The 27,245-nt window shown below is 36.7% G+C and overlaps 2 protein-coding genes across 2 annotated transcripts; both read left to right on the top strand.

The window, feature by feature from the left end:
* Window positions 1-1,875: 1,875 nt before the first annotated feature.
* Window positions 1,876-2,788, top strand: LOC124959328 (olfactory receptor 4C12-like). The gene is given in 2 exon segments (XM_047517856.1): window positions 1,876-2,379; window positions 2,381-2,788. Coding segments are annotated over 2 exon segments (912 nt in total).
* A 23,324-nt stretch (window positions 2,789-26,112) lies between these two features.
* On the top strand, window positions 26,113-27,030 carry LOC124958983 (olfactory receptor 4A47-like). The gene has a single exon (XM_047517608.1). It carries the CDS (start codon window positions 26,113-26,115, stop codon window positions 27,028-27,030), a length of 918 nt encoding a protein of 305 aa, XP_047373564.1.
* The last annotated feature ends 215 nt before the right edge of the window (window positions 27,031-27,245 follow it).

The raw sequence follows: 27,245 nt of genomic DNA, 5'->3' as shown, positions 1-27,245 counted from the left end.
CATAATTCTAATATTAAGTTGTGCAAAAAAATGAGCCCCTTTTAGTAGTTTTCATCTATGAAACCAGAACAATCTATGACATTTATACACCAGCAATTTCTTTCTGATACTAATCCTGAAAGCCACAGTTAGCAAGTAAATTTGATAAAATCTTTAGATTTATTTAACTTTTTTTTTTTAGTTGTACATGGACACAATCCCTTTATTTTATTTATTTATTTTTATGTGGTGAGGATCAAACCCAGTGCCTCGCACATGCCAGGCAAACACTCTACCACTGAGCCACAACTCCAGCCCCCAAATTTTGGATTTCAAATGAACACTTCTTCGAAATTTGGTGACACATCTACATAAAAATGCATCTTCCCTACACGACTTTATGTCCATCTTTCTCTTCTTATTCCTCTTTCTCTTTCCTCCTCACTTTGCTCCACCTTTTCTCCTTCTTCTCCTTCCTCTCTTATTTTCTTTCCTTTGTTTTCTCCACTCCTTCCTCTTTTATGCTCCTTCTTTATACATACCCTTTCTTGCTCTCTCTTTAAATGTTTGGTAACTTCTAATATTGGCATCACCATAGATAGATGAATCGATTAAGCATTTATCTGAATAGTGATCTAGGTTTAATATTTTCTGGAAATCTCCACACTCAGTCATAAAAGAGTCAAATTTGGAAGGATTATATCTTCTATGTTTTGGCAGATGGCTTTAGCAAATAAATCAATGAAATGAATGAGCAACTACTCCTATAAAGTGAGAAAACAAAATGAACAATAATTAAATTTCTATGCTAAGGATACTTTTCCTTCTTTCTCTTTTTATTTGTTTTATTCTTTATTTTCGACATGTGTCCTTATCTCTCTTGTTCCCTTCACTTGGGCAGCTATTCTTTCAGATTCTTTGCCTTTCAAAAATGTTCAGTGACAATTTTTAGTTTTATTTAGGGATACTTCCATGAGAACAGTAATTCATACAACAACAATAGCACTACATTGAAAGTGATTTTAATCTTTATAACAGTCCTGAACACAGGTAAGGTACATTTACCTCTAGATTAATAGATAAAACATGAAGCACAGAGCTATAAAGTACATATAATGTTGTTAGCAATGGTTAGATTCAGGACTCCAAAATGTCTGTATTTTAAACTGATTTCTCTTTCTTTGACTTTAATGTATTACTATTTTCTTCCTCTTGTTTTCTCTCTTCCATTTTAATTCCTCTTTGCCTCTTTTCCTCTTCTCTCAGTAAATATTTTATGAATGTTTACATTTTGGCCAGCACTAGGAATACCAAAAAGTGAGTTTCATTGTGGTGAGAGAGGACTTTAGCCTTCAAAGACTCAAAGTTTGAACACAGACAGAGGAGCATGTACAATTCCTGGGCTTAGACAAACACAGCAGCACCATTGAAGTACTGAAGAAGGTGAGAAGCTGCTGGTGGCAAAGTAGGAAAAAGGATAACTCATAAAGGATCTATGTGTGTACCTCAGTTGTTTTCGTAGGACTGAAATTTAGTACGACAATTTTTTCTGGTAAGTATATCTGCCTACTCTGTTAAAGCCACATCACTGACTGGCTCTTGAAACATGAGGCATAGTATTTTTTTTCTATCTTATTTTTTTAAAAAACTACACAATTGTCTTTACCACAGAAGATTCAAAGACATCAGGAAAGTATAAAGAACAAAATAAATACACCTACATTATCGTTTGGAGAAATGGTTAACATGGTTTTGTGCTTGTTCTTCCTACATGGTAGACTAGAAAACAATAAGGCAACTGTGGACTTATTTATTCACTAAGTGAAAATCCTTTTATTGAGAAGGAATCTGGCTTTCTATTTTTCAGGATGGTCACCTGCAACATAAACTGAATTCATGGTGAGGATGAATAACGTGATGGAGTTCATCCTTTTGGGTTTGACCCCAAACATGGAGCTTCAGAAATTTTCATTTGTTGTCTTTTTAAGTGTCTACTTGGTCACCTTGGCAGGAAACCTGCTCATCATGGTCACCATCAGCACCAGCAGGGCCCTCGGGACTCCCATGTACTTCTTCCTGACTTACCTGTCCCTGATAGATGGCTGCTTTTCATCATCTATGACTCCTAAAATGCTAGCTGACTCTCTTTCTGTGAACAAAACCATCTCTTTTTGTGGATGCATGGCACAAGTCTTTGCTGAGCATCTCTTTGGGGCTGCTGAAATTATTCTTCTCACAGTGATGGCCTATGACCGCTATGTAGCCATCTGTAAACCCCTGCACTACAGGGTCATCATGAACCACCAGGTGTGCAGCCTTCTGGTGGGGGTGGCCTGGGTCGGAGGCTTTGTCCATGCAACCATTCAGATCCTCTTCACGGTCTGGCTACCTTTCTGCGGCCCCCAACGTCATAGACCACTTTATGTGTGACTTGAATCCTTTGTTGAAACTTGTCTGCATGGACACCAGTACCCTCGAGCTCTTTGTCGCTGCCAACAGTGGGTTCATCTGCCTGTTAAACTTTCTCCTCCTGATTGTCTCTTATGCGGTCATCCTATATACTCTGAAGTCTCACAGCTTGGAGGGAAGGCGTAAGGCCCTCTCCACCTGTGTCTCTCACATCACCATAGTTATCTTATTCTTCATGCCCTGCATATTTGTGTATCTGCGCCCAGTGACTACCTTCCCCACTGATAAAGCTGTGGCTGTGTTTTATACCATGATAACTCCTATGTTAAATCCTTTAATCTACACTCTCAGGAATGCAGAGGTGAAAAATGCTATGAAGAAACTCTGGGTCAAAAGTTAATTTTAGTGAAGAAACAATCACAAAATGTAAAATTATTTTATTCTTCAACTACTTAAGAGAAAAGACTAAAATATTTAAGATTGTAAGCTACACGATGAATATATCAAAGGATGATATTGTTGGTATATAAACCTTTTGAATTAAGGCTCAGCTACTATATTATTTTTATTATAAAAATATTCCATTCAGATTAATTTATTGTCTGTAATCAAAATTTTGTGTCAGAGTTAGTTAGGATTCTTGTTGAAGTGCACATTTCCAGGATATAGCTCTAGAACAGGCATATGTGCATTTTAAATAAATTATCCAGAAGATTTTAAACAAGTGATCTCTATGCATATCTCAAGCCATATTGGTATAAGTTATGCTTGCAAACTTATCCTGTTAATGAATCACCTTACTACAACAGTTCCTGGAAAGTATCTTGCATTGCAGAAACTATGAGAATTATGAACTCTCAATTCTTTATAAATCATGCAATGCATATTCATTGCTTTTGTGATTTCACAGGAAAAATGAAGTATTCTGGGAACACAGAAAGGTTGTGAATATTTATTCTTCATCTTCTCTTCCTATTCTTTCTAATTTTTGTCATGTCTGGTCTGATTCTTTTTGTCTTTTCCTTCAACGGGAAAATTCACCATGTATTAAAGATACATTATTTGGGTTAAAACATAATAACCCTAGTTGGTCTTTCATGCTGGGAGCCTGGTTTTCAGAATTTTGCTTTGTGGAGATGATTTCATGTATTATTTTTGAAAGCATAGTTTTGTGGAATGGATAAGAGTCTTCTGTCATGGTTAAGAACAGAGATTCAGAGCAAGAGAGATCCTAACTTAGTTTTGCAATAGATGGTATGAATTTTGATGAATCACACTTCTATAAGTTTAAGTTAAAGAGGAATGATAGAGATATTTTCAGAATCGAATACATAATCCTTATAAAGTTCTTAACACTAATGCTCAAGATCTGTCAGCTGTTATGAGTATTCTTTATTAGTGGGGTCTCTGTAACTAAAATAGAACCTCACTTATCTACTTTTATTTAACTTTAGAAGGCATGATCCATACAAAATTTCGCCCCTGCTCTGATGAATAATACTTCGAGGTGACTGGTATTGCGTTTCAGGGACTGGCTGTGTCTGTGTGTGCCCCGCCATTACCATTCTGCTCCCTCCGGGTTTGCTGACCTCCGTTGGTCCCATACCTCTGTCCTGGGGGCTGATCCACTTATGGGTTTGGTTTTCCTCTGACAGGTCTGGTTTGAAGGAATCAAGGAGTGATTTTATTGTGAATCTGGGTCAATTATTGGGAAACCAGAATATGTTCAGTGAGACATTTGTTCAGAGGAGGTCATGTGGCACAGAGACAAGTCATCTCAAGTCAGATTCCCTGAGTTCAGATGTGACCTGGGCAAACTGCTTAATCTATTTATCTCACATTTTCTTCATCTGTGGAAATGAGACTGAGAGTTCCTCTCTCACAGATGTGTGGGGTTAATTAGGTGAGTTAATATTTGTTAAGTGCTTATTATCAGAGTCAGACACATAGTAAATACTGTGGAAGCAGTTTTTAAGGTTAAAAAAAAAAAGCATTGTCTAATGCTGACCCAGTGTCCAGTTGGGCAGATTTTGCCTTATATATTTTTTAGAAATAGCAGAATGTTCATTTTGTCTACTACATCAGAACCTCTGTGGATCTTGCCCTGGTCCCTGTCTCCTTAGGTTGTTTTTTTGTTTGTTTTTTTTTTTTAACTGATTCTTTTTAGTTATATATAATAATAGGATTTTTTTTTTTCTTTTTGGTGGTGCTGGGATTGACCCCAGGGTCTCATGCTTGTAAGGCAAGCACTCTACCAACTGAGCTATATACCCAACCCGTAGGATTCATTATGACATCTTCTTTTATGACCAATACCGTGTCATGTAATTTTCCTCTTACATGACTTTCCCCTTATTGACTCATAGCACAATTATTGGGTATCTGGAAGTCCTTTTGGAGTTTTGGATGATGTGGAAGGATTTGGGGTAGGAGGTCAATAGAACTAGAATTGAGTTCTCTTTCACTAGTTTATGTAACATTGTGTGTATATCATAACCTCTCAAGATTTATTTTAATCTTAGTTCACTCTATGTATAATTAAAAGTTAGTACATATTCCATAGAGTTATTTTAATTAGTCCTTGGATGAAACATTGCATACAAAGTATAAAGGACAGTGCTTGTCATTCAGTGAGTAAATATCATAATCTTATTGTTTCCCTCTCTCCTTCATCAGTGTCTCAATTCCATCTGCCTTTTGCAAAAAGAACTTCATGATTTGTTTATTTTTAATTCTATGTAGATACTATATTAGGAGACCATGAAGAACCTTATGAGACTAACTCGCCCATCCCCAAATTACTGCAAGATGTATAAGATGAGCTATGCACAATTCACCTTAAAAAAACAGAATATTTACAAAATTAAAATCAGATTAAGGAAGACCTCAAAATTTAGTGGAGATCAAATTTATGAGACTCTAAACATAAGTGAGATCATGTGGTAGTTGATTTTCTGTTCCTGGCTTATTTCATTTATTATAATGATGTCTGATTCCATTCATTTTGTCATTAATGACAAGAGTTCATCAGTTTTTATTACAGAATAATATTCCACTGTATATATGTATCACATTTTCTTTAACCATTCACAGCTTGATGGACACTTAAGATGCTGCCATTTCTTGGCTATTCTACATAGTACTAATTTAATTTCCTTGTAGAGATACTTAGCAGTGGAATTGCTGGATCATAAAGTAGTTCTGTTTTTGAATTTTCAAGGAACCTGCTGATTTCCACTGTGGCTGTTATTACTTTACATTCCTACCAGTGGTATTCAGGGGTTCCCTTTGCTCCACATCCGTGCTAGCACTTAATCTCACAGAAGTTGAGTAAAATGATGTTTTCCAGAGGCCAAGAGTTGTGGAGGTGAGTTAGGGAAAGGTTGATTGACGGGTAGAAAGTTTTAAGAAGTTCTAGTGTGTGATTATACAGTAAAGGAACTATATCATAATAACGTAATGTACATTTTTAAAAGCTAGAAAAAGGGTTTTAGAAAGCTTTCACCATAAAATGATAAATATTTGAAGATATAAATGTTTATCCTAATTTAAACATTGTACAATGTATACCTGCATTGAAACATTATATGGTATCACATTAATATGTATAATTTTAATTTTTATATAGCCATTAAAATGAATTTAAAAAGAAAATAAGCTTAAAAATGAAAAATAGGAAGCTGTATCCCATAACTAAAAATTACAGTAAAACCTAGTGTTACTAACTACTGTGAGACTCATGTTACAAGTCATTCTCTTATTTAATCCCCACAAGAGCCTTCTGAAATACATAAGATTTTTTTCTCCTGATTTTAAAAATAATTAACCATAGCTTGGAAAATTAAAATAGTTCCTCTAGGTCACAAATGTAGCAAATACCTGAGGTGGGATTCGAGCCTGTGTAACTTTGTTTCAAGACCTGACTCTTAAACCCTGCTGTATATACTGTAAGGATGGCACTTAACTGAGTAGGGAGACTTCCACCTGAGGGGTATGGGCAATACATGCATAAACACACACAAAAGGCATAAATCCAGAGTGAAACAGCCTTTAAAAAGTGACACAGGGATAAGATAGCAACTCAGAAGGCAGAAGTGCCACTTTATGTTGGGTGTGGAAAGAAGATTCCAGAACAAGAATTCACAGTGTGTATCAAACCATGTCAGGAATGTGAGTCAATGAGCTGAAGACCTGAGTAAAACCATGAGCAAGGAGTTTCTGTAGGTGGGAGGGGAGTTTTATCCAATCTGGATGAATGTCATTACTCTCTTCCTGAAATCCCCAACTAACCTTAACCTTACTATAGTTGGTTCAGTTCCAGTTAAAATCAGGATAAAACATGTATTCAAGCAACCATCCTGCTCCCTGCACCTGGAGACTTTGGGTGTACGTCCTGGCACCCAAAGAGCAATTGCTCTTTTTGGTGAATTCTGGTGTTGTCAACATTGATTTCTACTTTTGTCCTTTTTATTTTTTATTCTTATTTTATTTTATTTTTTGGTACCAGGAGTTGAACTTAGGGACACTTAGCCACTGAGTCACATCCTCAGTACTTTTTTTATATTTTATATAGAGGTAGGATCTTGCTAAGTTGCTTAGGGTCTCACTAAGTTGCTGAGGCTGGCTTTGAACTCAGGTTCCTCCTGCCTCAGTCTCCTAAGCTGCTGGGATTACAGGCGTGCACCACCACGCCCAGCTGATCTCTTCGTTCCTTCTACATGAGCTTCTTTTATTTTAATTTATATTTTTCTCCTATGAAAACATTGCCTTAGAAACAACACTGATCAGAATAAGGAAGATTAGGGGCTGGGGTTGTAGCTCAGTGGTAGAGCGCTTGCCTAGCACCTGGAGGCACTGGTTTGATCCTCAGCACCGCATGAAAATAAATAAATGAAAAGTATTTAAGAAGAGGAAGGGGAACTATCTGTTTAACCAGATTTATAGGAAATTGTAATTAACATGTTCATGTTCTATCAGATGTGGAGCAATTGCAGTCAGCTCTCAAGTATTGCTCCCTCCCTGGGTCACTGTGCTCTTGCTGCAGTGACCTTAGGCTTGACCTTAGCCCTTTGGACCAGCTCTTCCTGATTCCCCGGAGGCTCCTATTCTAGACCTGTAGCTGGCCGGATCTGGGCTCTGGTTCAGTCTGGTGAGGGGCCTCCACCCGCCCAGGGAGAGCTGATCTCTGTCTGAGTTACCTCTTATCCCATCACTCTAACATTTTCTCAACCACATTTTCACACCCTGACTTGCTTTTTGTCCCTTTGTCCCATCTACCGTGTAAGATCTGTCCAAGGGGAGGCATCGACTGTTTGGTTCACTCGCAAATTTCCAGCACCTAGAATAAACACAGTACAGAGTAAATGCCTGATAAATATTCACTGAATTAATGAATTCCTGTAATGATCATCCTGTAACTCTTTTAACAGTAAATACTTTTTTCAAATAATTTATTTGTCTTGCTTGATTATATACAAATGGAGTAAAACTTATTTCTCTGGTGGTACATGAAGTAGAGTCATACCATTTGTGTGATCATACATGTACATAGGGAAATAATGTTTGTCTCAATCTGTTATTGTTCCCTCCCCCACCCCACTGACCCCTCCTTCCTCTATACAATCTATCCTTCCTCCATTCTTGTCTCCCTCCAACCCCCATTATGTATGGTCATCCACTTATCAGAGAGATCATTCAGCCTTTGGTTTTTTGGGATTGGCTTATTTCACTTAGCATGATATTCTCCAACTTCATCCATTTGCCTGCAAATGCCATAATTTTATTCTTCTTTATGGCTGAGTAATATTCCATTGTGTATATATACCACAGTTTCTTTATTCATTCTTCAATTGAAGGGCATCTAGGTTGGTTCCACAATCTAGCTATTGTGAATTGAGCTGCTATAAACATTATAAAAGATTGTTGGTAACTAGAACACTTCTGAAATTGGTGACTTCCCATTCTTTTTTTTGTTTTTGTTTTGTTTTTTTGTTTTGTTTTGTTTTGTTTTATTTATTTTTTTTACGTTTACATAGGGTAATGATGTTTATTTTATTTTTCCCCTCCCCCCCACCCCTCCCACCCCTCTTTTCCCTCTACACAGTCCTTCTTTCCTTCATTCTTACCGCTCTCCTTAGCCTAACTCTAAACCTAACCCTAAACCTAATGCTAGCCCCTCCCACCCCCCATTATATGTCCTCATCTGCTTATCAGCAAGATCATTCGTCCTTTAGTTTTTTTGAGATTGGCTTATCTCACTTAGCATGATATTCTCCAATTTCGACCATTTGCCTACAAATGCCATAATTTTATCATTCTTCATTGCGGAGTAATATTCCATTGTATAAATATGCCACAGTTTCTTTATCCATTCATCAACTGAAGGGCATCTAGGTTGGTTCCACAATCTGGCTATGGTGAATTGAGCAGCAATGAACATTGATGTGGCTGTATCTCTGTAGTATGTTGATTTTAAGTCCTTTGGGTATAGGCCAAGGAGTGGGATAGCTGGGTCAAATGGTGTTTCCATTCCAAGCTTTCTGAGGAATCTCCACACTGCTTTCCAGAGTGGCTGCACTAATTTGCAACCCCACCAGCAATGTATGAGTGTTCCTTTTTCACCACATCCTCGCCAACACCTATTGTTGCTTGTATTCTTGATAATCGCCATTCTAATTGGGGTGAGATGAAATCTTAGGGTAGTTTTGATTTGCATTTCCCTTATTACTAGGGATGTTGAACATTTTTTCATATATCTGTTGATTGCTTGTACATCTTCTTCTGTGAAGTGTCTGTTCATTTCCTTAGCCCATTTGTTGATTGGATTATTTGTATTCTTCATGTAGAGTTTTTTGAGTTCTTTATAGATTCTGGAAATTAGCTCTCTAACTGAGGTATGGTTGGCAAAGACATTCTCCCACTCTGTAGGCTCTCTCTTCACATTTCTGATGGTTTCCTTTGCTGAGAGAAAGCTTTTAAGTTTGAATCTATCCCAGTTGTTGATTCTTGCTTTTATTTCTTGTGCTATGGGAGTCCTGTTAAGGAAGTCTGATCCTAAGCCAACAAGTTGAAGATTTGGACCTACTTTTTCTTCTATAACATGCAGGATCTCTGATCTGATTCCGAGGTCCTTGATCCATTTTGAGTTGAGTTTTGTGTAGGGTGAGAGATAGGGGTTTAATTTCATTCTATTGCATATGGTTTTCCAGTTTTCCCAGCACCATTTGTTGAAGAGGCTATCTTTTCTCCATTGCATATTGTTGGAACCTTTGTCTAGTATGAGAAAATTGTATTTATTTGGGTTTGTGTCCATGTCCTCTATTCTGTACCATTGATCTACCTGTCTATTTTGGTACCAATACCATGCCATTTTTGTTACTATTGCTTTGTAGTAGAGTTGAAGATCTGGTATTGCAATACCCCCTGCTTCGCTCTTGCTACTGAGGATTGCTTTAGCTATTCTAGGTTTTTTATTCTTCCAGATGAATTTCATAATTGCTTGCTCTATTTCTGCAAGGTACATCATTGGGATTTTAATTGGAATTGCATTGAATCTGTATAGCACTTTAGGTAGTATAGTCATTTTGACGATATTAATTCTGCCTATCCAGGAACATGGGAGATCTTTCCATCTTCTAAGGTTTTCTTGAATTTCTTTCTTTAGTGTTCTGTAGTTCTCATTGTAGAGGTCTTTCACCTCTTTTGTGAGATTGATTCCCAAGTATTTTATTTTTTTCTTGGCTATTGTGAATGGGGTAGTTTTCCTAATTTCTCTTTCTGAAGATTCATCACTTATGTATAAAAATGCATTGGATTTATGAGCATTGATCTTGTAACCTGCTACTTTACTGAATTCACTTATGAGTTCTAAAAGTTTTCTGGTGGAATTTCCAGGTTCCTCTAAATATATAATCATGTCATCAGCGAACAGGGATAGTTTGAGTTCTTCTTTTCCTATTCGTATCCCTGTAATTTCTTTGGTTTGTCTGATTGCTCTGGCTAGAGTCTCAAGGACAATGTTGAATAGAAGCGGTGAAAGAGGGCTTCCCTGCCTTGTTCCAGTTTTTAGGGGGAACGCTTTCAGTTTTTCACCATTTAGAATGATATTAGCCATGGGCTTAGCGTAGCTTGCCTTTATAATGTTTAGGAATGTTCCCACTACCCCAATTTTTTCTAGTGTTTTGAGCATGAAGGGATGCTGTATTTTATCAAATGCTTTTTCTGCATCTATTGAAATAATCATGTGATTCTTAACTTTAAGTCTGTTGATATGGTGAATGACATTTATTGATTTCCGAATGTTGAACCAACCTTGCATCCCTGGGATAAAACCCACTTGATCGTGGTGCACTATCTTTTTAATATATATTTGTATGCGATTTGCTAAAATTTTGTTGAGAATTTTTGCATCGATGTTCATTAAGGATATTGGTCTGAAATTGTCTTTCCTCGATGTGTCTCTGTCTGGTTTAGGTATCAGGGTGATATTGGCTTCATAGAACGAGTTTGGTAGGGTTCCCTCCTCTTCTATTTCATGGAATAGTTTGAGGAGTATTGGAATGAGCTCTTCTTTAAAGGTTTTGTAGAACTCGGCTGAGAACCCATCTGGTCCTGGACTTTTCTTTGTTGGTAGGCTTTTGATGACCTCTTCTATTTCATTGCTTGAAATTGGTTTATTTAAGTTGTGTATGTCCTCCTCGTTCAGTTTAGGTAGTTCATATGTCTCTAGAAATTTGTTGATGTCTTCGAGGTTTTTCTGTTTTGTTGGAGTATAGATTTTCAAAATAGCTTCTAATTATGTTTTGTATTTCACTCGTGTCTGTTGTGATGTTTCCTTGTTCATTCCGAATTTTAGTAATTTGAGTTTTCTCCCTCTTTCTCTTTGTTAGTGTGGCTAAGGGTTTATCAATTTTATTTATTTTTTCAAAGAACCAACTATTTATTTTGTTAATTTTTCCGATTGTTTCTTTTGTTTCGATTTCGTTGATTTCGGCTCTGATTTTAACTATTTCCTGTCTTCTATTACTTTTGGTATTGGTCTGCTCTTCTTTTTCTAGTGCTTTGAGCTGTAGTGTTAAGTCGTTTATTTGTTGATTTCTACTTCTTTTTTTGAATGCACCCCATGAAATAAATCTTCCTCTAAGTACTGCTTTCATAGTGTCCCAGAGATTTTGATATGATGTGTCTTTGTTCTCGTTTACTTCTAAGAATTTTTTTATTTCCCTCCTGATGTCTTCTGTTGTCCATTCATCATATAATAGTGTGTTATTTAGTCTCCAGGTATTGGAGAAGTTTCTGTTTTTTATTCTGTCATTTATTTCTAATTTCAATCCATTATGATCTGATAGAGTACAAGGTAGTATCTCTATCTTCTTGTATTTGCTAACAGTAGCTTTGTGGCATAAAATATGGTCTATTTTAGAGAAGGATCCATGTGCTGCTGAGAAGAAAGTGTATTCGTTCTTTGTTGGATGGTATATTCTATATATGTCGGTTAAGTCTAAATTGCTGATTGTGTTGTTGAGATCTATAGTTTCTTTATTCAGTTTTTGTTTGGACGATGTATCCAGTGGTGAGAGAGGTGTGTTAAAATCGCCTAGTATTATTGTGTTGTGGTCTATTTGATTTCTGGAATTGTGAAGGATTTGTTTGACGTACGTGGATGAGCCAATGTTCGGGGCATAGATATTTATGATTGTTATGTCTTGCTGATTTATGCTTCCCTTAAGCAGCATGTAATGTCCTTCTTTATCCCTTCTGACTAGTTTTGGTTTGAAGTCCACATTATCTGAGATGAGGATGGATACTCCAGCTTTTTTGCTGTGTCCGTGTGCATGGTATGTTTTTCCCCATCCTTTCACCTTTAGTCTATGGGTGTCTCTTTCTATGAGATGAGTCTCTTGCAGGCAGCATATTGTTGGATTTTTGTTTTTAATCCAATCTGCCAGTCTGTGTCTTTTGATTGATGAATTCAGGCCATTAACATTCAGGGTTATTATTGTGATATGATTTGTATTCCCAGTCAATTGACTCATATTTGTTTTTGACATGATTTGGTTTCTCCTTTATTTGGCTATTCCTTTAGGCTAGCGCCTCCTGTTGCTGATTTGCATCGTTGTTTTTCATCTCTTCCTCATGGAATATTTTGCTGAGAATGTTCTGTAATGCTGGCTTTCTTTTTGTAAATTCCTTTAGCTTTTGTTTATCATGAAAGGATCTTATTTCATCGTCAAATTTGAAGGTAAGTTTTGCTGGGTATAAGATTCTTGGTTGGCATCCGTTTTCTTTCAGAGCTTGAAAAATGTTGTTCCATTGCAGTTTTTCCACTATTGGCTTATAGTGTCCCAGTAGATTTCCAGTGTATCACCTCCCAGCCTTCAGTAGCCTGATGTCTTGGAGGAATCTGATAAAGCAGCTCATCCGAAGAAAACTGCCCCTAGCCCCCTACTGGTTCCACGGTTTGGAACTGGCTCTGTGCGGAAATGCTCTCACTGTGGGCCTGCACCGTGCAGCTGGCCGTGTGGGAAGAGCCCACTGCCGGAGTGTGGAAGGCTACCTTGGGAAGACTCTAGCTGCCCTGCCCGGCTCCAATAAGCCACCTCTATCTGGGCCTGCCACCCGGGCTGAGCTTTACCCAGTGGGCAGACTCACCCGTGGCTCTATTTCAGTCCGAGTCTCTCAATGCCTCCCCCTCTTAACTCCTGGGTTCTGGAGTGACCGGGGGTGCAGTCTCCCTCTAGGCCGCCATCTTGGATCGCCCCGTGAAGAGAGCCTGCAGCCGGAGTGGGCAGAGCCGCCTGAAGAGGTCTCCGGCTGCCCTGCCCTGATCCCTGAGGCTGCTTGCAGATCGAGGCTCTCCGCTGGTTCGTTGCCGGAGTACACTGCGCTGCAGCGGCTCCGGGACTCGGAGCCTGCTCTGGTCAGAAAGGCTCTCACTAGCGGGCCAGTTCCGTTTCGAGAACCTGGAGAAGTTGGCTGTGTGGGCGGGGCCCACCGCCGGAGTGCGCAGGGCTGCCTGTGGATGACTCTAGCTGCCCTTCCGGGCTCCGATAAGCCACCTCTATCTGGGCCTGCCACCCGGGCCGAGCTTTACCCAGTGGGCAGACTCACCCGTGGCTCCACTTCAGTCCGAATCTCTCAATGCCTCCCCTTCTTAACTCCTGGGTTCTGGAGCGACTGGGGGTGCAGTCTCCCTCTAGGCCGCCATCTTGGATCGCCCCGTCGACTTCCCATTCTTAGTAACAAAGTGATATGAGGACTCATATTATATCAGCTTATTATATCAGCCAGGGTTCTTACTGATGACACAGAATCATTGGTAGCTAGTTAAAGTATAAGAGATTTATAATGTGCAGTTAGAAAGTCTAAAGAATCTTTGGAAAGGTGAGAGTCACAGAGTGGTAAACAGACAGGAATAATTTGCAGAAGCACATCTGCTAGGATAGGCATGATAGAGAAGGTACTGAGACCAGGACCATGGGGCCACTGGCAAACTCAAAGCTGCTACTTCTTCTCTGACCTCAGAACCACTCAGACACTGTTGTCAGAGCAGAACCCAGCCTCAGACAATGAGTTTCTAACTCACACACTTCACAGGTGCTCCTGGTTGGCAGGACCCAAGTCACATGTCTGTACCCAAAGGGCAGGGGATGGAGAAAAGTAGTTCTGGGGATTTTATAGACCCACAATTTGGAAACTAATGACATGTTCACGATGCACATGCTCCTGACTGTCACTATCACTGGGCATGGGATCTAACAGAAGGGTGTTATTTATCCCATTAAGAGATGTTTATTCCTACTGTCAGTAGAGGGGACCCAGGTGGATGACCTTCACATAGAAAGAAAATCATAAATAAAGGACAGTGAGGAAGATAGAGAGTAGGGACATTAATGACACCAGAGACAGTTATTCAAATATTTGACTTTTAACAAGTACCTGCCATCCTGGTTTATTGTGGTTAGTGTTGAAATAGAAACACAAATAAATCAAACAGGGACCCACATAGCATAACGTGTGACTTGATTGCAAGTCTAAAGTAGTTCGTCTGACTTGATTCTGATTTTATCTTTACTAATGGAAGATTTCCTACATTTAAAAAAATGCTTCCCATACATTCATCATTGATGCTCATCATTTATAACACTGTTTTTTAGTTTATTAAGATGTAACTATAATATTTTAATATACATGGTGAAGAGATTACAAGTAAGCATTTGTGCGTGTGTGTGTGTGTGTGTGTGTGTGCGTGTGTGTGTGTGTGTGTGTGTGTAGTATGGGGGATTGAATGCAGAGCCTTGTACATGCCAGGCAAGTGCTCTACCACTGAGCTACAGTCCCATCCCCTGAAAACCCACTTCCACTACTGCAGCATTATATTAACCCTCTGTATGACCTATAACCTATATTAACCCTCCTAAAGTTCTCGTTTCTCAACTATTTTTAACACTTGAAAGTTTGAGGACACATTCAAATGACAGCATAAGCTTTTTTTTACAATTTTTGCAGTGAAATGTCAATACCACTGGAAGTTTGTAGTTCCCATTAGGATTTACTCTTGGTGTTACATGGACTGGGAAAAATGTGTAATGGCACAGTCCCTTCTTATAGTACCATGTAGCACAGTTGCACTGAACTAAAAGTCTTCTGTGCCTCATCTCTTCATCTCTCCCTCCAACCAGTGACAACTGCTGGTCTTCTTACTTTCTCCAGTTTTTCCATTTCTACACTGTTGAGTAGTTGGAAACATAATATGTAGGCTTTTCAGACTGGTGCTCTCACTTGGTAATGTATATTTTTAACTTTCATTTATTTCTTTTCATGACTCAGTAGCTCAATTTATTTTTGGTAATGAAAAAAATTCATTGTTCTGAATGTACCATTTTATTTACTCATTCACCTATTGAAAGGAATCCTAGTTTCTTGTAAGTTTTAGCAATCACGAAAGAGCTGTTATAAACACTTCTGTACACATATGTGGGCATAATTTTTCGGCTCATTTGGGTAATCACCGTGGAGCCCAGTTGTTTGGTTTTATGATAGACATATGTTTAGCTTTATAAGAAACAAACTGTCTCCCAAACTCACAGACATATGTATCTATTCTGTGGTCTACTCTCTATTCTTTTATATTTCAACTGTCTTCATTATATAACTTTCTATTGTAGTCTTGAAGTTAGATAGTGCTAGTGATCTAAATTTGTTTATTAATTCTAGAAATTTCTGGTGAAATTTTTAAGATCTTTTGTTATGTATTCAGTCTTTGCCTTGCCATGTAAACTTTACAGTTTGTCAGTATCCTGAAATCACTTTACAAGAGTTTGATTACAGTTGCATTGGATAAAAAGATCGAACTGTGAAGACTGGACATTGTTGAGTGTTTCTGTCCTTGAACGGAAACTTATCTTCATGAATGTAGTTCTTTGATTTATTCATCAGCACTTTGTGGTTTTTCTTGTCTAAGTCTTGTAGCTATTTGTTCTGTGTACACATAAACATATTATTCTGCAGGTCTAAAATAAACAATATTGTTTTTAACTTTGAATTCCACTTGTTCATTTTTGGTATATATAAAAAGTGAGTGACTTTTGGACATTAAATATGCATCCTGCAGCTTTGTTGTAATCATTTTTTAGCTCCAGATTTTCGTAGATTTTTCTTAGGTTTTCTGCATAGTCATATCATCAGCAAAGACAGTTTTATTTCTTCCTATCAACATATCTTCATTTTTTCTTACCTCCACACCCCATGGATCAGCATCTGCTTATCAGAGAAAACATCTGGCCTTTGGTTTGGGGGGATTAGCTTATTTCACTTCGCATGATATTCTCTAGTTCCATCCATTTACCTGCAAATGCCATAGTTTCATTCTTCTCTAAGGCTGAGTAATATTCCATTGTGTATATGTAGCACATTTTCTTTGTACATTCATTTGGTGAAGGGTATCTACACTGGTTCCATAGTTTAGCTATTGTGCATTGAGCTCCTATAAACATTGACGTGGCTGTGTCACTATAGTATGCTGATTTAAGTCCTTTGGGTATAAACCAAAAAGTGTTCTAGTGTCTAAGTCTTTGATGACACTTTGAATTGATTTTTGTGCAAGGTAAGAGTTAGAGGTTTAATTTCATTTTGTTACAAATGGATTTCCAGTTTTTACAGCACCATTTGTTGAATGGGCTAACTTTTCTCCCATGCATGTTTTTGGTGCTTTTGTCTAGTATGAGATAACTGTATTTATGTGGGTTTGTCTCTGTGAATTTTATTCTGTACCCATTAGTCTACATGTCTATTTTGGTGCGATATCATACCATTTTTATTACTATTGCTCTGTAGTATAGTTTAAGTTTTTGTATTATGATGCCTCCTGCTTCACTCTTCTTGCAACGGATTGCTTTGGCTACTCTTGGTCTCTTATTTTTCCAAATAAATTTCATGGGTGCTTTTACAATTTCTATGAAGAATGTCATTGGGATTTTAATAAGAATTGCATTAAATCTGTACAGTTCTTTTGGTAGTATGGCCATTTTGACAATGTTAATTCTGCCTATCCAAGAGCATGGGCGATCTTTCCATCTTCTAAGATCTTGTTCAATTTCTTTCATTAGTGTTCTATAGTTTTCATTGTAGAGGTCTTTCACCTCTTTCATTAGATTGATTCCCCAAGTATTTTTTTTTAAGCTATTGTAAATGGGGTAGTTTTCCTCATTTCTCTTGCAGTGGATTTATCACTTATGTATAGAAAAGTATTTGATTTATGGGTATTGATTTTATATCCTGCTACTTTGCTGAATTTGTTTATTAATTCTAGAATTTTTCTGGTGAAATTTTCAAGATCTTCTAAATATAGAATTGTGTCATTAACAAATAGTGATAGTTTTTCTTTTCCTATTTATATCCCTTTAATTTCTTTGGTTTGTCTAATTGCTCTGGCTAGAGTTTCAAGGACTATGTTGAATAGAAATGGTGGAAGAGGGCATCCCTGTCTTGTTCCAGTTTTAAAGGGAAAACTTTCAATTTTATCCATTTAGAATGATGTTGGCCTTGGGCTTAGCATAGATAGCCTTTATGATGTTGAGGTATATTTCTACTATCCCTATTTTATCTAGTGTTTTGAGCATGAAGGGGTTTTGCATTGTGTAAAAATGCTTTTTCTGCCTCTTTGAGATAATCATATGATTCTTGTCTTTAAGTCTACTGATGTGATGCATTATGTTTTTTGATTTCCATGTGTTGAACTAACCTTGCATTCCAGGGATGAAACCCACTTGATTGTGGTGCACTATCTTTTTAATATGTTTTTGTATGCAACTTGCCAGAAGTTTATTGAGAATCTTTATATTTATGTTCATCAGGAATATTGGTATGAAGATTTCTTTCCTTGATGTGTCTTCATCTGGTTTTGATATCAGGGTGATACTAACCTCATAGAATGAGTTTAGAAGGGTTCCCTTCTTTTCTAATTCATGGAATGATTTCAGGAGTACGGGTGTTAATTCTTCTTTTAAGGTCTTGTAGGACTCAGTGAGAATCTATCTGTCCTGGGCTTTTCTTGGTTGGTAGGCTTTAGGCTTTTCTTGGTTGGTTGCTTTAAATTGATCTGTTGAAATTGTGTGTGTCCTCATGATCCAGTTTGGGTAGATCATATGTCTCTAGATATTTGTCAATGTTTTTGAGATTTTCTATTTTATTTGAGTATAAATTTTCAAAAACATTTCTAATTATCTTCTGTATTTCAGTAGTGTCCATGGTGATATCTTCTTTTTCAAAATGAAGTTTAGTAATTTGGGTTTTCTCTCTCTTTCTTTTTGTTAGTGTAGCTAAGGGTTTATTAATTTTATTAATTTTTGCAAAGAACCAGCTTTTCATCTTTGTCAATTTTTTGAATTGTTTCTTTTGTTTCAATTTCACTGATTTCAGCTCTTATTTTTAATTGTTTCCTGTCTTCCACTGCTTTTGGTATTGTTTTGTTCTTCTTTTTTTAGGGCTTCGAGATGTAATGCTAGGTCATTTATTGGTTGACTTTTTATCCTTTTAATGTATGAGTTCAATGCAATGAACTTCCCAGTTAGCACTGCCTTCATAGTGTCCCAGAGATTCTGATATGTTGTATCAGTGTTCTCATTTACCTCTAAGTATTTTTAAATTTTTTCCCTGATTTTTTCTGCTATTCATTTGTCATTCAGTAGCAAGCTATTTAGTCTCCAGGTGTTGGAATAGATTCTATGTTTTATTTTATCTTTGATTTCTAGTTTCATTCCATTATGATCTGATAGAATGCAGGGTAGTACTTCTATTTTTTGTATTTGCTAAGAGTTGCTTTGTGGCATAACATGTGGTCTATTTTAGAGAAAGATCCATGTACTGCTGAGAAGAAAGTGTATTCACTCAATGAAAGATGAAATATTCTATACATGTCTGTTAAGTTGAAATCATTGATTGTGTTACTTAGTTCTATAGTTTCTTTGTTTAGTTTTTGTTTGGAAGATCTATCCAGTGGTGAGAGGGATATGTTAAAGTCAACCAGTATTATTGTTTTGTGGTCTATCTGATTTTTGAAATTGACAAGGGTTTCTTTGGTGTACCTAGATGCCCCATTGTTATGTCTTGTTGATGTATGATTCCCTCAAGTAGTATGGAATGTCCTTTCTAACTTTGGTTGGAAGTCCACCTAGTGTGATGTGAAGATGGAAACTCCTGCTTGTTTACACAGTCCATGTGAGTGATGTGTTATTTCCCAACCTTTCAGTCTGTGGATGTCTTTTCCTAGGAGGTGAGTCTGTTAAAGACAGCATATTGTTGGGTCTTTTCTTTTAATCTAATCTGCCAGTCTATGTCTATTGATTGATAAGTTTAGGCCATTTACATTCAATGCTATTATTAAGATATGGTTTTTATTCCTGGTCCTTTTGGTTTATTTTTGGTTTTTAACTTGACTTAGTTTCTCCTTTGATTGATTTTTCCTTTAGTGTAGTCCTTCCCTTTGCTGGTTTTCATTGTTTTGTTTTTTTTTCATTTCCTCTTCATGGAATATTTTGCTCAGCTTTTCTTAAGTGCAGGCTTTCTAGTTGTGAATTCTTTTAAGTTTTATTTATCATGGAAGGTTTTTATTTCATCTTCAAAGTTGAAGCTTAATATTGCTGGATATAAAATTCTCAGTTGGCATCCATTTTCTTTCAGTGCTTGATCTATGTTATTCCAGGACCACCTGGCCTGGAGGGTCTGGATTGAGAAATCAGCAGAAATTCAAATTGGTTTTCCACTGTATGTAATTTGATTTTTTTCTCTCACAATCTTTAAAATTCTATCCATATTCTGTATGTTAGTCATTCTCATTATAATGTGCCTTGGTGTGTGTCTGCTGTAATTGTGTACATTTGGGGTGCTGTAAGCCTCTTGTAGTTGATTTTCCATTTCATTCTTTACATTTGGGAAATTTTCTGACATTATGACTTTGAAAAGATTGTGCATTCCTTTGGTTTGTATCTCCATGCCTTCATCTATTTCAATAAATCTTAAATTTGCTCTTTCCATGTTATCCCATATTTCTCGGAAGTTCTGTTCATGGTTTCTTACCATGTGGCATTCCATCTTCCCTGTGGCGTTGACTTTATTTTCAGGAGTATATATATATATTTTATCATTTTTTATATAGCTTTTAATTTTTTACAGACTGCATTTTGATTCATTATACACAAATGGGGTACATCATTTCGTTTCTATGGTTGTACACAATGTAGATTCATACCATTTGTGTAATCATACATGTACATAGGGTAATGATGTCTGTCTCATTCCACACTTTTCCATATGCCCCTCCCTCTCATTTCCTTCTACATAATATAAAGTTCCCTCATTCTTCTCTCACTCCCCACCTCCCACCCCCATTACATATCATTCTCCACTTATCAGGGAAAACATTCAGCCTTTGGTTTTGTTGGCTTGGCTTATTTCACTTAACATGATATTCTCCAATTCCTTCCATTTATTTGCAAATGCCATAATATTATTCTTCTTTATGGCTGAATAATATTCCATTGTGTATATATACCAGAGTTTCTTTATCCATTCACCTGTTGAAGGGCATCTAGGTTGCTTCCACAATCTAGCTATTGTGAACTGAGCTGCTATAAACATTGATGTGGCTGTGTTACTGTAGTTTGCTGATTTTAGGTCCTTTGGGTATAAACCGAGGAGTGGGATAACTGGGTCAAAAGGTGGGTCCATTCCAAGTTTTCTGAGGATTCTCCATACTGCTTTCCAGAGTGGCTGCACCAATTTGCAACTCCACCAGCAATGTAAAAGTGTGCCTTTTTCCCACACCCATGCCAACATCTCTTATTGTTTGTGTTCTTGATAATAACCATTCTAATTGGAGTAAGATGAAATCTTAGAGTTGTTTTAATTTGCATTTTTCTAATTACTAGAGATATTGAACACTTTTTCATATATTTATTAATTGCCTGTGTGTCTTATTCTGTAAAGTGTCTGTCCAGTTCCTTGGCCCATTTATTGATTGGGTTCTTTGTATTTTTGGTACCAAGTTTTGTAAGTTCTTTATAAATTTTGGAGATAAGTGCTGTATCTTAAGTGCATGTGGAAAAGATTTTCTCCCACTCTGTACTCTCTCTCTTCACGATGTTGATTGTATCCTTTTCTGAGAAAAAGCTTTTTGGTTTGAGTCCATCCCATTTGTTGATTCTTGCTTTGATTTCTTGTGCTTTGGGAGTCTTGTTGAGGAAGTCTGGTTCTAAGCCAACATGATAAAAATTTGGGCCTACTTTGTCTTCTATTGGGTGCAGGGTCTCCAGTCTAATTCCTATGTTTTGATCCATTTTGAGTTGAGTTTTGTGCAGGGTGAGAGATAGAGGTTTAATTTCATTTTACTGCATATGGATTTCCAGTTTTGCCAGCACCATTTGTTGAACAGGCTATCTTTTCTCCATTGTATGTTTTTAGCTCCTTTGTCTAGTATGAGGTCACTATATTTATGTGGTTTTTTTTCTCTGTGTCTTCTATTCTGCACCATTGGTCTATCTGTCTATTTTGGTGGATGTCTTTGATATTTTCTATTTTGTTGGCGTATAGATTTTCAAAGTAGCTTCTAATTATGTTATGTATTTCAATGGTGTCTGTGGTGATCTTTCCTTTTTCATCATGAATTCTAGTATTTTGAGTTTTCTCTCTCCTCTTTGTTAGTGTGACTAGGGGTCTATCAATTTTGTTTAGTTTATCAGAGAACCAACTTTTTGTTTTGTCAATTTCTTGAATTGTTTCTCTTGTTTCAATTTCATTGATTTCAGCTCTGATTTTCATTATTTCCTGTCTTCTACTATTTTTGGTGTTGATCTGGTCTTCCTTTTCTAGGGTTTTGAGATGTAATGTTAGGTCATTTAGTTGTTGACTTTTTATTTTTTTAACGTATGAGCTCAATACAATGTACTTTCCTATTAGTACTGCATTCCGAGTGTCCCAGAGATTTTGATATGTTGTGTCATTGTTCTCATTTACCACTAAGAATTTTTTTATTTCTTCCCTGATGTCTTCTGTTATCATTGCATCATTCAATAGTATATTATTTAGTCTCCAGGTATAAGAGTAGTTTTTGTTTGTTATTTTATTGTTCATTTCTAATTGCATTCCATTATGGTCTGATAGGATACAGGTTAGGATCTCTATTTTTTGTATTTACTAATGGCTTTTTTGTGGCATAGCATATAGTCTATTTTGGAGAAGGATCCATGAGCTGCTGAGAAGAAAGTATATTCGCTCGATGATGGATGAAATACTCTGTAAATGTCCATTAAGTATATATCATTGGTGTATTATTTAGTTCTGTAGTTTCTTTGTTCAGTTCTTGTTTGGAGGATCTATCCAGTGGTGAGAGTTGGGTGTTAAAATCCCCCACTATAAATGTGTTTTGGTCTATTTGATTCTTAAATTTGAGAAGGGTTTGTTTGATATACATAGATGCTCCATTGTTTGGGGCATAAATATTTAAAATTGTTTTATCTTGCTGTTTTATGCTTCCCTTAAGCAGTATGAAATGTCCTTCTTTATCCCTTCTGACTAAATTAGATTTGAAGTCCACTTTATCTGATATGAGGATGGAGACTCCTACTTTTTTACTGGGTCCATATTCATGGTATGTTTTTCCCCATCCTTTCACCTTTAGTCTGTGGATGACTTTTTCTATAAGCTGTGTCTCTTGAAGGCAGCATATTGTTGGGTCTTTCTTTTTAATCCAATCTGCCAGTCTATGTCTTTTGACTATTGAATTTAGGCCATTGACATTCAGGGTTATTATTGAGATATGATTTATATTCCTGGTGGACATCTGGTGGAAGGCAATGGTTAGGTGAGAGGCAGGTAATGGGCAGGCAGGGGAGAGCAGTCAGCTTGTGATATGGGCTCAAATGTTTAGTGATATGCTGGCAGACAGCAGGAGATTGCGGCAGGCAAATGGGGGGTAAACAGCAGTCGTTGGAGGGCAGTGCTGCCTCACAGAGAAACAGTATTTACTTTGGTTGAATCCCAAGTCATGGAAAGACAACGAATGCCATCTTAGATCTCCCCTTAAATGATTTTTTCTATATCCGTAGATATAAGTATGTATTTTATCTTATGTATCCTTCAGAATGATGAATTACATTAATTGGCAGCTGGATATTGAACCAGCCTTGCATATCTGGGATGAATCTTAATTGGTCATGGTGTGTTACTCTTTTTATACACTTTTATTTGACTTGCTAATAATTTTTGAGAATTTTTATAACTCCAGCAACTGAAAGTCCTTAATCTCAGAAATGTAAATTCTTTAATAAGATAAATAATGCCTTTATGTTGGTTCTTGTCTGTGTCTTCAACTTCACTTTGTTCTGTCATTTTCCCACCTTACTCCCTTTCAGGTAGTGACCTTTCAGCGTTTTGAACTTGCCTAGCCCTTTACAATGTTGGACCTTCCCACATGTAAAAGTACTTCCCATAGAAGCTACTAATGTCTCATCCTTTGAATTTCAGTTTAAATATCACCTTTAAAAGGGGACTTTTATAATTTTACCTGGTTCACAGAGTATCTCACTTCTATTTTTCCTCACAATAACCTGTTGGCTTTCTTATTAATAGTGATCACAGATTACAATTACTTTTATAGATATTCCCATTTTTATTTTGTGACTTAATTACAAGATATAACGCCAATGCAGATAAGACTATGTTCCAATGTTTTCTGTTTTATTAACTATTGTGTCTCCACTTAATAGCACAGAGCTTGTAACAAATTAGATTTTATTAATCTAATTAGATATTAGATATTAAATATTTTAAAATATTTATTAGATATTAAATATTTTTAAAATAGTGAACAAAAACAGATACTTAAGTAATTGATAAAACTAAAAAAAATTTTTAAATGTATCTAATCTGACACTAACAGGTAGCAAAAAAATCGAGTGAGATGAAATAATTTTTCCCTGGCAAAGCAGGGAAATAATTGATAAATCCATCCTCAGTGGAGTAAATTAACAGGGTTGATATTTTAAACTTGACTGCCAATTGTCCCATAATGTTTCTGAAAATAATTTTCCTGGATGTATCACCTCGACCTTAGTTATGTGATCAATCTAATGATATCTTTATATATAGGTGTTCTTTTGAAAATTTGTGGAAAATCCCAGTGAAAGCAATTAAGTACAAACCAGTCTTGGACACACTCCAGTTGCAGGACTCCATGATTAATGTGCTTTCATGGTATAAAATTTTCAGTAATCTTTGCCCCTGTTAAGTAGAAGATGCTGTCCTCTCAGTAGCTGATATAATTATTTTAGAAGATGTTTTCATTATGCTTAAAGTATGATCTGAAAATGGCACAAGAATGTCCTCTTCAATTCTCAAATAAGTATCTGGTCATACCAACACAAAAGAGAAGATGGGATAAATGGCTAAATGGTAGTTATTTCTAGCAATCCTGTAAAAGTTACTAGAACTTAGAAAACTTTCCATGTTAAAAAAGGCTAGTTGTTGTCTTCTTAGGGCTACATATAATTTGTTTGCATTTTTGATAAATTATTCTAATAAGGAAAGTTTTAATTTTTGATTGCACCATGGAATTCTTTTGAAATAGGTTTACAATGTAAGTAATGGTTTCTGCAATATGTATAAATCTGCAGAAAATGAACAGACATAGCTGTATGACTTCAAATATATTCTCAAGGAATATGCAGGATTTTTTTTTCTACATGGGATGGGGATTTCCCTCTATTTATGAGTAAGGCAAGAAAGTTCTTCAAACTGTAAATAATCTTTCAAAGATAAGACTTTACAATTGGTAGCAGAAAACAGACTTTGCGATTATGAGATTTTTTTTTTAAATGAGGTTAAATTACTTGTGTTTGTAAGAATTAAATGTTAAAAAATCTGCAGGCAGAAAGTGGCTCATCAAGTTGTACATGAGAGTTGTCATGAATATATTTTAAAAATTGAAAACTTAAGTCAGTGACCATGTTACAACCTCAATAGTTATGTTTCCATCTGGAAAAGTAGAAGACTCATGGTGAGAAGCTGATTTCTCAGTCAGCACCAAGATTTCTATCCTCTGATGACATGACCCCTGGAATAGACCCTGAGCCTCAATGAGCTAGTGGACACTCTCTGATGGCCTGAAGTCCCCCTCATTCCATCTGCATGACACAGGTGGGTGCCCTAAAATGCTTGTTGTTTGAATGAGTACATAAAATATTGAACATACTACAAAATTTGCACAATATTTATCATTATTTTAGAGATTGTGATATCTGCCTCTGCTCTATAAAGTTAGCATCTACCAAAGAATAAATGGAACTGAGGAGATGGAAAATCCTTTTGGATATTTGAAGAGAAAAAACAGACTTGAGCAGATAACCATGGAGACTTGCAAGAGATGAATTCAGGCAGTGACCTGGATTACAGTCATCTGTGGTTTGTAAGTCAAGGTAGGGAGAATAGACTTTGTTGTGCATGCGGAAGGAATCTCCACTAGGGGTTTTGAGCAAAGGAGTGATATGATCTTAATAATATTTAAACAGATAATTTGGGATACCTCAGGAAAGTAATTTGTTGAAGGCTAAAATGAAACTAGATAGACCTCACAGGGGTCTACTGCAGTAGACAGTGGATAAAATGAGAATGACCAGATTTGTAAAATATTAATAAAGATTCAAGAGAACTTATTAAATATATAATTAAGTGACATGAAAGGACTAAAAGAGTGAAGAACACTATGAGAACTTGATCTGAGAAAGAACAGGGAAGAAAGTACCATTTCATTAGAGAAAAACTAAGAAGGAATAGATTTATCATAAAAAAAATTAAAAATTACTTGTACATACTAAAGGGGTATCTAATTGAAGATGTCCACTCATTAGTCTCAGATACTATTTGGAAAATTATGAGACAGATCATGTTGAAAATAGACAATTTCAACAACTATTCATTTCTAGGTTAAGAGAAGGAGGGTAATCCAAATAAAGACACTCACAGGAGGGTTAAATGACTTGGCAGGATATCTGAAACTATGAGAGTAGAGGTCACACAGTGTGTCACATGAAACATTTATGTCTTATTTTGCACACAAACACACACACACAGTGAGTGAGTGAATAAAGATAAAGATTGAGATAGTTCTATTTTTTCACTGTTTTGTAGGTAAACTGCTTTTAATATCCAAAGTCATCACCAATAAAATAATACATGGAACAGAGGAATAATGTAACTTACTTTGTCCTTTTGGGCCTCACACAGAATCAAAAGTTGCAGAAAGTACTTTTTGTTATGTTCTTGCTCATCTACATCCTAACCATGGTGGGAAATCTGCTCATTGTTATGACCATAACCTTCAGTAAGACCCTGGGCTCACCAATGTACTTCTTTCTTGCTAGCTTATCATTTATGGATGCCATTTATTCATCAGTTTTCTCTCCCAAGTTGATTTCTGATTTGTTCTTTGGGGAAAATACCATATCCTTCAAGCTTTGCATGACTCAGCTCTTTACAGAACACTTTTTTGGTGGATCAGAAGCCTTTCTTCTGTTGGCAATGGCTTATGACCGCTATGTGGCCATCTGTAAGCCTTTGCATTATCTGGTTATCATGAGGCCATGGGTGTGTGTTGTGCTGCTGGTAGTGTCCTGGGTTGGAGGCTTTCTGCACTCTGTAATTCAACTAAGCACCATTTACGGGCTCCCATTCTGTGGCCCCAATGTCATTGATCATTTCCTGTGTGACATGTACCCCTTATTGCAACTCGTCTGTATTGACACCTATGTCATTGGCCTCTTGGTGATGGCCAACGGGGGACTCATCTGCACAACTGTGTTTCTGCTCTTACTCGTGTCTTATGTGGTCATCTTGTACTCGCTGAAGAACCTGAGTCAGGAAGGGAGGCGGAAAGCTCTCTCCACCTGTGGCTCCCACATCACTGTGGTTGTCTTCTTCTTTGTTCCCTGTATTTTCATATATGTAAGACCAGCTAAGACTTTCCCCATTGATAAACCTTTGAGTGTGTTTTTCACAGTCATAACCCCCATGCTGAATCCCATCATCTACACTCTGAGAAACTCAGAGATGACAAATGCTATGAAGAAACTCTGGGGAGGAAAAGTCAAATAAGTGAGTTACACCTGGAAAGCCTAATGCACATAGAACAGGGAGTATTTATATAGCATTACACTGATTTTTCCTCAACTTCTACACTAATTTTATTTCTTATTTTGTAATCCTCCTATTTTTAGATTCTCTCAAACTGATTCTTTTTATTTTACCATTTAATGCTATATTATTTTAATTTAAGTTGCATTACACGTAGGATTTTCTGTGTACAAGTT

Source organism: Sciurus carolinensis, chromosome 11 (genome assembly GCF_902686445.1).
Source record: "Sciurus carolinensis chromosome 11, mSciCar1.2, whole genome shotgun sequence".
NCBI lineage: Eukaryota > Metazoa > Chordata > Mammalia > Rodentia > Sciuridae > Sciurus > Sciurus carolinensis.
Note: the sequence above shows the minus strand (reverse complement) of the source record. Positions and strands in the feature narration are given on the sequence as shown.